Source organism: Populus euphratica, unplaced genomic scaffold, assembly GCF_000495115.2.
Source record: "Populus euphratica unplaced genomic scaffold, PopEup_1.0 scaffold35.1, whole genome shotgun sequence".
Taxonomy (NCBI): Eukaryota; Viridiplantae; Streptophyta; class Magnoliopsida; order Malpighiales; family Salicaceae; genus Populus; species Populus euphratica.
Window position 1 is genome coordinate 480,040 of NW_011499860.1, and position 14,100 is coordinate 494,139.

A 14,100-nucleotide genomic window follows, 5' to 3' on the forward strand; every position below is an offset into this window, starting at 1 on the left:
AATATATATATATATATATATATATATATTAAAAAATAAAATAAAATAATTCTTGAAAAACAAAGCATTAATAAAATCAAATAAGAGTATCAAAACTCGTGAACAAGATCATACCGATAGGATAATTCAATAAAAAACAAAACAAGAAAAAAATAATTTTAAAAGGAATCCCATTTTAAAGAACAAAATCAAAAAGAAAAAAAATAACAATAAAAAAAATTTTAGGTCACTTGGACAAATTTAACATAGATCATAAGATATGAAGAACTTAATTAAAAAGAAAACAAAAAAAATAACAAAGTTTATTTATTTAAAATGAACAACCTCGAATGATATAATCTGTAAAGAAAATAACATCAACTCGTATTAACTTTTCAAACTGGTAACCTTAACTAATGACTAAATTGAAAGCATTGCATTTGAAAAGCAACTATTTTAAAACTTGGTTCAACCTAATAGTTTGACTGGTGACCCTTTGCTTAGACCAGACCGAGTTACAAAAAAAATTAGGGAATAATTTATCAAGTGTAAGATGGTTAAAAATTCGAGTTGACCCATGTTTTAATTAACCTGGCGAAAATCTAGTAAAAAAAAGGTCAAACCTTGTCAACTATTTTTTTTTTTAAATAGCATCATTTTGACTTCCTTATAAAATAAAAAGATTTAGTTGATTAAAGTTAACTCGAGTCAACTCACTCAACTCATAACCCTATAATTGTTCTGGATTGACTCTCAGGTAGGGCTTGGGAAGAATGGGAAAAACCAAGGAGATCAAATTTCAGTAAATTAAATGTTGAATGATGAAAAAAAATAAAGGATAACAAAATAGCAATTAAGAAAATAAAAATCTCATTTGAAAAAAAAATGAGAGGATAATATAAAAATTTGAAATGAAAGGAAAAACTGGAAAAAAATAAATGAATCCAAAATAAAAATTAAAAATCAAAAGAATGAGGACCAAATCTATTTTTTTTAAAAAAAATCATGATTATGGATCTAAAGATAAAATTGAAAAAAAAAAACTTGACAAAAAAAATTAAGAATCAAAATTAAAAATTAAAACATTGAGAGTCAAACCTTAAATACTATAAAAATCTGAATTGAAGAGTAAAATTAAAAAAAAAAAACAAATTCACAAAAGAATTTAAAACAAAAATAAAAATTAAGAGAACGAAGATCAAGTATAAGAAAAATTAAAAATAATATCATAAGTTCAAAGACAAAATTAAAAATAAATTAAAACTTCATAAAAGAACAAAAAATATAAATTAGAAATCAAAACATCATAATCAAACATAAAATATTATAAAATAAAAGGATAAACTTAATATAAAAATTAAATATCAAACAATACAATTAAAAAAAATAAATGAATTGTTTTATTGAAACTCAAATTACATGCTTCTCTCATCGTATTCCTACCTTTCTATTGCTTCTTACACACATCATATTAATTAATTAGCATGAACAGGTAGCCAGCTTTATTGTTCTAGTCGTATGAGTTTCAGTACAAAGCTTAAAATGCATTGAAATAAGATTGATCTAATAAAATAAAAAATAAAATATATTTTTTTATTTTTTTAATTATATTTTATTCAAAAAAACTAGTGTTTAACATTATTCAATGACACTACATAAATTAGACAAAAATTATTTAATGATGTGATATTTGTAGAATTTGAACGCAATTCCATTTTTATTCCTGATTATATTTTATCTGATATTGTTACACGCCTAAAAAATCAAAAAAACTATAATTCTTGTCGAATGTTTTTCATACATGATGGAATTATAGATAGTTTAATAGAATGATAAAAAATATTATATATAAAGTATTATTTATTTCATGATGTAATAACAATAGTTAAATTTACAATATTTGAATTAAAAACCATCAATATTAATATATATTTTTAAAAATTATTTTATAACCTTAATTTTAAAAGTATTATTAACCAAATATATTAAATTATTTTTTATTCAACTTTAATTTCAATTATAATTTTAACCAAATATATATAAATATCAAATCAATCTCAATTAAAAATATTTTTTATAAAACAATTCTTTTAAATTATAATCACATCAACCACTGTGATGTTAAACACACCCCAAATATTGTTGGGGATTTCCATGGTGCAGGTGATAAAAGCATGTACTCTTAACAGGAGATGGTCTGCTCTAGATGTCGAACATTGAAGGAGGGGATTTATTGGGAAATGTCAGCTAGCCGGGGATCTAGTTGGGATTTGCGTTCCTGCCTGAGAATAGAGGTATGCATATATCTTTTGCCCTAAAATTAATGGTAGAGATTAGGAATATGAGAGAATTAGATCCCCAATAATGCCAATCCTACACGTCTCCAGAATCGAATGATTCGTGGCAGAATCTTAAATTTTGGTATTATTCAAAAATGAGTCTGTGACAGAAGAATTCATGCTATCTGTCGTCATCAAACATTGATTGATTTTAAGAGATATTTTGAACTGCAGGGCTTGTTTTTTAATTTGATTTTTATTTCTATTTTTTTCAGATTTATTTTTCAACATTAACATGTCAAAACAATAAGAAATTCATGTTCATTAACCTCGTATTAAATATTACAGCTCGCTCACCAACCATGTATTGCAATAACCCATATCGCTTTCCATGCTATTAACTAAAACCATTACATGCACTTTCAGGACAAGTGATCCTATAATGATACAGCCAAAGGGTTGTTGTCATGTGTTCTGCAAAGGTTAATTTAATTTAAATATAAGAATTCAAGACCATATTGTGTTCTCTGTTTCAATGCTTTAATTCGCGGTCCCACGTAGCTAAATCCAACAGACAATGAGGCAAGTAAAAGGTCACAAAGCTTGAAAGAAGAGTGGCTATTGAATAAATCTACGAGCGGAAGGCTGGCTGCCCGAAATAAATGTCCTTGACCTATTCTTTAGATTATAACTAGATGGACAGATGGCCCGTGAGCCGTCGCGGGACATGTTGAATTTTTTGTAATGTAAAAAAATAAAGCTCAAGAGCTATCATTGGTGGTTAAAGAGCAGGAAAAAAATTCAATGACTCCACATCATAGAAAATACAAATATATATATATATATATATATATATATTAGAAAATAAAATTAAAAAAAAATCTTGAAAAACAAAGCACTAATTAAATCAAATAAGATTATCAAAACTCATGAATAAGATCATACAGACAGAATAATTCAATAAAAAACAAAACAAGAAAATTTTTTTTGAAAGGTATCCTATTTTAAAGAAAATAATAATAAAAAAAAAAATTTAGATCACCTAGACACACCTAACATAGATTATAAGACACGAAGAACTTGATTAAAAAGAAAACAAAAAAATAATGAAGTTTATTTTTTTTAAATGAACAATCTTGAATGATATAATCAATAAAGAAAACGACATCAACTTATATTAATTTTTCAAACTTGTGACCATAGCTAATAACTAAATTAGAAGCACTACATCTGGAAAACAACTATTTTAAAACTTGGTTCAACCTAATAGACTGACTGGTAACCCTTGGCTTGGACCAAATCAAGTTACAAAAGAAAATGAGGGAGAATTTATCAAGTGTAAGATGGTAAAAAATCCGGGTTGACCCATGTTTTGATTAACCCCAGGAAAATCCAGTAAAAAAAGGGTCAAACCCTATCAACTAATTTTCTTTTTTTTTTAAATAGCATCATTTTGATTTCTTTATAAAATAAAAAGATTTAGTTGACTAAAGTTAACTCAAATCAACTCACTCAACTCATAACTTGATAATTGTCCTGGATTGACTCTCAGTTAGGGCTCGGGAAGAATGGAAAAAACCAAGGAGATTAAATCCTAGTAAATTAAATGTTGAATGATGAAAAAAATAAAGGATAACAAAATAGCAATTAAGTGAATAAAAATCTCATTTGAAAAAAAATGAGAGGATAATTTAAAATTTTGAAATGAAGGAAAAATTGGAAAAAAAATAAATGAATCCAAAATCAAAATTAAAAATCAAAAGAATGAGGATCAAATCTATTTTTTTTTTTTTTAAAAATCATGATTATGGATCTAAGGATAAAATTGAAAAAAAATAAAACTTGATAAAAAAATTAAGAATCAAAATTAAAAATCAAAACATTGAGGGTCAAACCTTAAATACTATAAAAATCTGAATTGAAAAGTAAAATTGAAAAAAAATAAAACTTGATAAAAAAATTAAGAATCAAAATTAAAAATCAAAACATTGAGGGTCAAACCTTAAATACTATAAAAATCTGAATTGAAAAGTAAAATTGAAAAAAAATAAAATTCACAAAAGAATCCAAAACAAAAATAAAAATCACGAGGACCAAGTAAGAGAAAAATTAAAAATAATATCATAAGTCTAAAGACAAAATTAAAAATAAATTAAAACTTCATAAAAGAGCTAAAAATATGAATTAGAAATCAAAATATCAAGAATCAAACATGAAATATCATAAAATAAAAGGATAAAATTAATATAAAAATTAATATCAAATAATATAATTAAAAAAAAATAAATGTAATTTAATATAATTAAAAGAAAGATGATTAAATATGATAAAGATAACAAATAGCAAATCCAACTTCTTTACCTCGATCAATTATATCTGGGGAGAAAAAAAAATATATTGAATTTTTTGTCTTTTTTATATAAACTAGAACTAATATCCATTCGTTTTAAATTTATTAATTTAATTATTTAAAAGTTAATGAATGCAATTAACATGAGACATAAGTAACCCCGTGCGGTGTTCAGCATAAGCTTGTGGTTGGATACCAAGGCCAGTTATTTCATAAAAATTAAAAGGGTTGTTTGGGGTGCGTCTCAATGAAATTAGTAACAACTTTGATTTTTTTTTTTGTTTTAAATTATTTTTTCAGTATTTTAAATTATTTTAATATATTAATTTTACAAATATTTTTTTAATTTAATTTTTTTAAAATAACCATTATCAAAATATATCGTATTAAAATAATTGAAGGATGGGACTTTCGATTTCTCTGACAGTGAAAGACGAGGGAGGTTTTTTCAGGAAAAAAATCTATTTTAAGTCTGGACAAAAAAAGAAGAACAAGAAAAGGAATCAGCTGATAAGGAAAATGTAGAGTAGAGATGTCGGTAAAAGCAGGGGGCAAGGTAATGAAGAAAGGTGAATCTGGGTGGGGTTGCCGATGGATACGACATTTTGTCAAGTTGTTGCCCTAAGCTGTGCATGTGAAGCAAAAAATTAAAAAAAGGAGAAGCTTGACAACAGACAAGTAGAAATTATCCTGGGAAGATCCATCAAACTTCAATTCAAGACTCACGGGTTGTTTAACTATTCAAAGTCCATACCAGGACAGATCAGGAGCTGTGACCTAACTTTGCCTGTGACTAACTTTGTTTGTTTTCTGGGACTAGACCGACCGGGACACCGACTGCAACCCTTATCAGCAAATTGCTAACTAGGTCCTATGCAGGGTTTTTCCTGGTTGGTCTGTAAGTAGGGTTTTAAGTGGGCTTCGGTCAGAGTTGGCGATAAACAGCTCAAAATGCTAGATTGGGCTTTCTAACATGATATGGACACAGGATACTGGGATGATGTGGCCTTGCGCTTCTGTTTGCTTGCTTGAGTTTTGCGATGGGTCAAGCTGCATCTTGTATCTGTGTGCTTTCCATGGCGAACGATTTTAGATTGTTGTTGTAGAGATGATGATGATATTTTCACCGAAAATCCCCCCTGAATAGACACAACTAAGCTAATTGGCCCGTCGACCAAAAAAAGTTCAGATAAAAAAAAAGTGCAGCTGTTAACATGTTTTCTACCGGTGAGGAAAATTTCTGCTGTGAGCTCAAAATATGATGCCACTTGACAAAACAGAACAAGGACTAGTGTTGTTAATAAATGTTTGAAAAGAACAAAGCTGTGATTACTAACTAAAAATCAAGTTAAAAAATTAAGAAATAAATATAAATTAAGATATTTAATTATATAATATAAGAAAATTGTTTATTTTTTTTAATTATATGACAATTAATTTATTTTTTAAGAGGATTACTAATTTAAATCTTATTGAAACAAAATTATTTATTGGTGTAGCACTAAACATAAAAATGAAACCTCCAAAATTAAAAGAAATATGAATTATGGAGTAATCACCTGATTTTTAAAAAAACTAATAATTCTAAAATATAAATTAGTTTTAAAGATCCATGTAAGAAGATACTTATACTTAAAAGAATATAAAAATCACTTTTCTTCTGCATCATTTTGAAGGAAATGTTACCTTAATTATTTATTTTTTGTAAATTTACTTTTATGTATGTCTCTGCAGGTCTAATTATTTTATGTGTATTTGCAAGTTATTTATTAAGTTAGTGTTGAGCATTCAATCACAAGTTTTATAACTCGATGATTTTATTTATTTATAAATATGTATTGATCTTTTTAACATTATTATTTATTTATCCCTTTTACATAAAAAAAATGTGATTTTTATAGTTTTTTTATAATTTTTTAATAAAACTCCTGGCCGAAGTTCAATAATTGTTTTTTTATAATTTTTTATTTTATTATATAATAAAAAAAATAAATGCTAAAAAAATCTACCACTAACTTAATGGTGGACCATTTATTAAAAAACACAATAATTTTATAGAAAATAAACTGAAATAAATAATGATATTCAAATCCAATTAACCCAAGGTAATCCATTATGTAAGTGATTTGGGTGATGAATATTCTTTTCAAAATTATTTTTTATTTAATTATACAATATAAAAGATAAATAGTTGTAAAATTAAGCATCAATTAAATATTAAGGTTTTTGTTTGAGACTGTAATAAATTGATAAATATATAAAAAAAAAAACAATGTGGGCTAATTCAATATCAATAAAATATCGGAGTTGAAAATATAATAAATAAATAAATTAAAAAAATATTTTTTTAAAAAAAATAACTTAGACACACAAGCTTGGCTGACCCAACATGCTTGGGTTTAAAAAAAATATCTAGGTGTGTGAGCTGAGGAAAACCTATACGCCTAGACTATTTTTTTTTTTAAATAAATAACATATTATTTATTTTTAAAAAATAAATTACACAAGTAATATTATACTTATTTTATTTTATTTTTCACCATAGTTGATTAGATCATGGACATTTAATTTTAGGACTTAAAAACTCATCTCTCATCCTTTTTCCATCAAGATACATTAAAGAAACACTCTAGACACCTTAAAAAACCTATTTATCTTCACAGGTCTTAAATTAATATATAAATGATTTTAAAATAAAATAAAAAATCAACTTGAATAAAAAACATTCACAGGTCATGGTATATTTTTTTAACAAGATAAAAGGAAAATGTTTAAATGAATCTTCTCTCATCGAATGAAATCCAATAACACCACAAATAAAGAGTTTCATCACTGAAAAATATATATGCTTGCCAACATGTTCTCTCCCCCTGTATTCTGATGACCCTGTTTCTGTTCTTTAGATCTTGGAGATTAAAATGCAAGGACAAAAAGTTTTGGATTGAAACATTTAAGATCCAAACTCAAGGAACAAAAAATGACTTTTACCAAAACCCCAAAGAGGAAATTTGAAGAGATGGTGTCGACACAAATCTTTGTTTTAAAAACAGACCTCTAAGTTTTTATGTAATACAATTCAATCCCCTGATTTTTTACAAACAATAAAATTGAGTTATCTCTATATCCTAATCAACACAACATTGAGGGATCCAATTAAAAAGAAAAAAATTAAAGAAAAAAAACAAAAGTTAACAATAGTTTTTTTTTAAAAAAAATAAAAGGTATGCCATTAGTCTTTATTTTGAGTTTTGATATCTTCACCTTCAACTTCTTGCAAATAATTAAATTAATATTTTTTTATAAAATTAATCATCAAATCAATATTGAAATAGTTTGAAAATATTACAATAACCAAATTAAAGACAAATCAAAAGAAATTACTATCCCAAAACTCTAATCAACACAACATCAAATAATAAAATTGAAGAAAAAAAAATTTCAGCAACCAAAGTTAAAAAAAAAAATGAAGATAACAAAAAAGCCGTTGTGCGATTCTTTTATATTTTGCCTCCTAACACATCAGTACTGTTTTGCCTCGCAATCCATGATGTTTTGCCACACAAGCCACAATACATCAGTGATGGCTCGAATTTTTTTATAAAAAAATTAATAATACCCAAATCAATTTCTGTGGAGTTCTTGCATAACCATGAACAAAGCCTCGACAAGTCAAGAAAGATAAATAATAAGGAAATTTTATGTATAGAACTTTGCACGCATCTATTAACTAATACGTATATTATTTTCTGCCTTTTTCTGAAATACATTGTTGCAATGCATCATGGTGGCCAGTATTGATAATCATCGAAGCATCTCGGCCATGACGGTCCCTTCCTTGACAGGGCATTCTCACAGCCATGCCATGTTACTTTCCGATTTTTCAAAAGGGGCATAAGCACATATTCCTTATTCCATAAGCAAGTTGTGCAACCACCCAGAGCACAGATGTTCTTCGGCGTCAATTGTGCCTCTTCATGTTTTTTTTTTTGCTTAAAACATTTTTTTTTCTGATAACATTTTCTTACATTTGATTTATTAGATATTATAATTTATAATTTATTATAATTTTTTTTTATTTTTTTATTTCATGATTTAAATTATAGGTTTAACAAATTAATTTAATTGACTCAAGTTTTTTATTTATTTTTTTAATTGACTTTTTTTAGTTTTATCATTTAAGATCTTCAGTGTTTGATTGATTATAAATTAAGTTTTGTTATTTACTTTGGTTTGTTCTCTATGAAATTATGCTAATCTCGTTACTCAAGTTACGAGTTTTGAAAGTTAATCCGAGTAAACTTAGGTTATTTTATTGTGCTATTTTTTTAGATTGATTTTTTCTAATTTTATCAATCCATAATTATTTTATTAATAATTAAGTTTCATAACTTACTTTAACTTATTTAATTTGAGATTATTATGGTTTCATGACCCGAATCAATTTATTTTTAAAAATATAACACCTTGAATCTTCTCAAGTTAAATTTTATTTTTAGTAAATCATCCAAGTTATATTTTAACCCATCAAGTTAATCAGGTCATAACAATAAGTTAATTTATTTTTATATTTAAATTATAATTATAATTCAGGTCTACCGGTCATGATTGGGCCAACCATACAAATCTAATCTCTTTAGTCTAAGCGCATAATTTTTTTCTTTGGGTTTTTTTCATGATGATATTATTGATTGATTTATGTCATTATTGTTAAAAAAATTAAAGATTTTTTAATGATAATATTATTATTTTATACATGATTATGTATTAACTTAATATGCATAATTTTTTAAATAATGTGCTTACTAATATTAAATGAGAATAGAATTTTTTTTTTATTAAAATTATATGCGTTTTCCTTTTTAGTTGAAATTTTTATATTTTTCGTAGTTTTTTTCCTTAATTGTTGCTGATAAAAAACTGTTTTGTTGGCAAAACAAAAATAACACATGAATTCAAAAAGATAATTTGGACAAGAAAAATACATTTCTTCTCCACAATTTATTTATCATTTTTTAACAAATATTTATTTTTATTATTATATAATTTTTAAACTATATAGATCATGAATTCAACAAATTAATCTTTTTTAAATTAGACTGAAGCCAAAACATCCTTGTTTCTATTTTTTTTTTAAACAAAAACAATGTTAAATCAACGTGGTTTTCAAAAATTTCCTGCAGCAAACAAACTAGTTTGTTTCTAGCGGGAATACCTTTTCATGCAGAACGGAGAAGCATGTCAATTGAGTTTACTTTGTTCTGTACACCTATCAATTCTTGCTTCGTTTTCATCTCTCTCAAAATAATGTTGGTTTTGGTGGATAGAATGCGCATGTTAGATGGAAGATATGAATGGACCCACCCTCCATTAATTTAACTAATCACAAGCCATGCTTACTATTTTTAACGCCTCAGATTCCACCAGCCACTTCATGCTTTTTAAAAGTGGAAAGAAATAAAAGTCTGGATAATAGCGTGGTTGTGATTTGTCTTTAAAGAATTTTTTATTTTAAAATTTATTAAAATAATATTTTTTATTTTTAAAAATTATTTTTAGTATCAAAATAATTTAATGATATTAATAATATATTAATTTAAATAAAAAATAAAATTTTAATTTTTTTTTTAAACATTTTTAAAACACAATACCAAAAAGATATCATGTAGAAACTAACTCCATGAAAAAACTCCTTCAAGTTCTATTCTGAATTAACTAAATCAATAATTTGAAACTGGTTTGCTGCTGTAAATTAAACAATTTAGGTAGGTGGGGCTGATAATTTTTTTTTTTGAATATGTATTGATATTAATAATAAATTTTAAAAAATAAAAAGGATATTTTAATATATTTCTAAATAAAAAATAATAATTACTATAATATCAAATATTACTTCATTATTTGAAATGTTTGTACTTTCTTGAAAAATTAAATTAAATTTTTTATATTTATTTAATCTAGGATATTCATGGATAAGCTCAAGCTAGACAGATAAGAGTTCTACTAATATAAACAAACCTCTGGAAAGAACCCAGAGTCCGAGGCTGACTGCTTCCCGGCTGGAAATGCTAAGCAAACCGGACGCTTTCATAAATTTTGATTTTTTTTATTTAATTTTAAATTATTTTAATATAGTGATTTTAAAAAATAAAAAAATATTTTTTTAATATATATATGTTTAAAAAAACTTTGAAGTACAACCACCACACTAACGACTTGCTTGGTGACGAATTTGGAAACAAAACACAAAATCAAAGCTACGAAAAACGACAATAACAGAAGAACGAGTTCAAATTTCACTTTCCAGTAAGCGAATAGCCCCAAAAATAATCTAATACGCGATTGCCGCCGCCGCCTATGAATTCCATGTTCTCCGAACAGAACTTCTCGAAAACTTTGTTGATCGATCGAAGTCGGAATGGGAAAATAAATTTACAGAATCAGGACTCAGTTCCCAGTAGAAAATAACCTCAAAACTCATTGAAAAAAACAGGAAAAATGTGTGACGCAATTGCCGCCAAAGAGTTCCACTTTCTATTCTATTCTATTCCCTCATAAAATCACGTCCCTGTCTCCAAATCAAGCTTTGTTTGTCATAAGCCAAAGACGAAAGGAACGTCCACACTTGGGTAACAAAAACAAAACAAGACCGATGCAACCTATGTAACTGTGGCAATTCAAGACAAACCCCACCCGCACACAGCAGAGCATCGTCTCCTACGTTATTCCCCTTGTCATTTTCACATCCCCAACAACAACTACAACAACAACAACAACAAGAGCAAATCTAATACTATTCTCTCTTCCTCTTCAAGCTTCTCTTCATTCCTTAATCCTTATAAACCATTTCTCTTGCTGTTAGCATCATTCTTCTTCTTCTTGCTAAATCTCTCTTCAGTCTTTCCTCCTTCAAGTCCCATTATAATGTACGGTCAAGATCATCATTTCTTTGCCTCTTTATTCAAAGACAAAGAATCTGAACTGCCGGATCACCAACCCTTCATTCTCGGGGGACTGTTCCTAGATCATAAAACCATCTGTCCTCCTTCCTTTGTTTCTATAGTTTCTTCAAAGAAGAAGGGAAACAATGACAGTCATTCCTATTTGTCGAAAAGAACCTTGTTAAGGTTTGAGAATATGCGGCGGCTAGGTAGGAAAGGTGGGGTGTTTTTGTCTGTTAGCTTGTCAATAAAGGGGGGAGAAGAAGATGGAGATGAAGGGAATGTTGGGGAGTCAATTGAGAGTTTGGGGCAAGATGGGGTTGAGAAAAATGTCGAGTTGGTGGAGGAGAAGGAGGTTGAAGTGAAGAGATCTGGTACTTCAGCAGCTTTGAATACAACTAAACATCTATGGGCTGGTGTTGTGGCTGCTATGGTTTCAAGGTCTTTCTTTCTTTCTTTTTATTGCTTCTAGATTTATGAATCTTTTTTTTTTAAGTTAGTTATAATTGTAGTATCATATATTTGCATCGAATTAAGTGGTAATGCAATTGAAGATTGTTTCGTGATTGAATTAGATTTTGTAAGCAAGTACTTAGAGGGTTTCTGGTTTGTGAATTCATAGATTTTTATTCACTGACCTAGTTAAAATCTCCTTAGAGATTAATTTTGAATTGGGTATCTATGATTCATGGAACCTATTTGAATTCTTCTTCTTTTTTCTAAGAAAAGTTATGATTATTGTTTATTTCAAAATCATGCATTGTTGAATTAAAATAGGAAACGGAAACTAGAAGCAGTTTTTTTCCCTGAATCTTAATTATTTCATAAGAATTGCTGCTACTTTATTAGGAGATCACGAGTGCTGCTATGGTTTAAAGTTCTTTTCTTGCTTGCTATTGTTTATTATTGCTACTTTTAACATAGTTTTATGATTTATTTAATAAGGTAAGAATGTAGCAATATTTGTATTGAAATAAATGGTAGTAGAAGAGTATTTCTAGATTGATAATAATTATATTCCTTAAAGACGGTTTAATAAAGAGGTTTTCTTTACTGCATATAGAGATTATATATATATATATATTTGTTTTTTATCATATGTAGAGATGAATTTTTGTTCACTAACTTTGTTAAAACTGGTTATCGGAAGGATTTTAAATAGAGCACTGATTTGATTTATGCATATCTTTTTGTGTCTGTGTTCTGCTTAATTGTACAAGCAGAAAACTACTGCAGTTTTTCTTTTATGCTAAATAAACTTCTCTGATGATTGTCTGTTTTGGAATCGTGTATGTCAAATTGCGGCAAGAAATCAAAACTGAGAACATTTTGGGCTCCGAATCTTTATTAAGAGTTCTTTATGATAATTGCTCAACTTAATCTTTGTTAAGATTTCTCTATGATAATTGCTCAACTTTCTTAGAACATATAGTTTTCTTAATGGAATTTATTTATGGTTTCTCAAAAAGTTCTAAAAGCCTTGAGTTATGTGATTTGAACTTTGTGCAAACGGTTTGTTAATTTAACTTTCAAGTCCCTTACACTGTGTATCTCATGTACTGGCTAATGATCCATGTATATGTTTAATTTAATAGCTCTTTTTTGTTCTAATTAATGAATTAATATTTCTTTTGCGTCACATTTGTTCTGAAACAGGACTTTTGTAGCACCTCTTGAGAGGCTGAAGCTGGAGTACATAGTTCGCGGTGAACAGAAGAATCTTTTTGAGGTCATCAAGGCAATTGCGGTGACACAAGGGTTGAAAGGTTTCTGGAAGGGAAACTTTGTCAATATTCTTCGCACTGCTCCATTTAAGTCCATCAATTTCTATGCTTATGATACATACAGAAATCAGCTTCTAAAATTGTCTGGGAATGAGGAAACCACAAATTTTGAGAGGTTCCTTTCTGGTGCTGCTGCTGGAATTACTGCTACTTTGCTTTGCTTGCCGATGGACACTGTATGTGGTTAACTTAGACTTCAAATTTCTCTTCATGATTTACTGCCATGAGCTTCTTTAATTATTTTGATTTCATCTGTTTCATGTTCTGTGTTATGTTTGTTACATCTTAGTTTTACTGCCAATAGAAGTGGTTGGTTATTTCACGAGTCACCACAGGACTTGGAAGTACCATATACTTGACTAAAGCACTGATTTCTGACATTAGTTTGAAGTGAGAATTTTGTGTTGGAATGTTTAGGGACCATTCATTAGGGTGTAAAAGTTGTTCTCAGGTATCTTTGTTGTGTTTGTGACACAGAGGGGGGCTGTTTGTAGCTCAAGAAAAGAGCTTTTGTACATATAGCATTGGTAAATAATTATTATTGGATGAGAAGAGAAGAAAACAAACAAAATTGATACTGATGAGAAAGATGAAGTTAGAAAATTGTATAAAAAAAGATAGATGTGGACACACAGAAGAGGGGCGAGCAAAAAACTCTACTCAGCTAATTCTCTCTCTGAACTAGTTGGGGCAGCTGTAGAGAGAGAACAGATAAAAAAGATATTATACAGGAAGAGAGTGAGAGAGACTTAAAAAAAAACTAGGGAAAG

The 14,100-nt window shown here is 27.6% G+C and overlaps 1 protein-coding gene across 1 annotated transcript in view; it reads left to right on the forward strand.

The window, feature by feature from the left end:
* Positions 1-11,204: 11,204 nt before the first annotated feature.
* LOC105124467 (probable mitochondrial adenine nucleotide transporter BTL3) overlaps positions 11,205-14,100 on the forward strand; it is a 5,656-nt gene continuing 2,760 nt past the window's right edge. The window contains exons 1-2 of the mRNA XM_011024493.1: positions 11,205-11,987; positions 13,203-13,506. Coding sequence (XP_011022795.1) covers positions 11,530-11,987; positions 13,203-13,506 — 762 coding nt within the window. The 5' untranslated portion in view covers positions 11,205-11,529. The remainder of the gene's footprint in view (positions 11,988-13,202; positions 13,507-14,100) is intronic.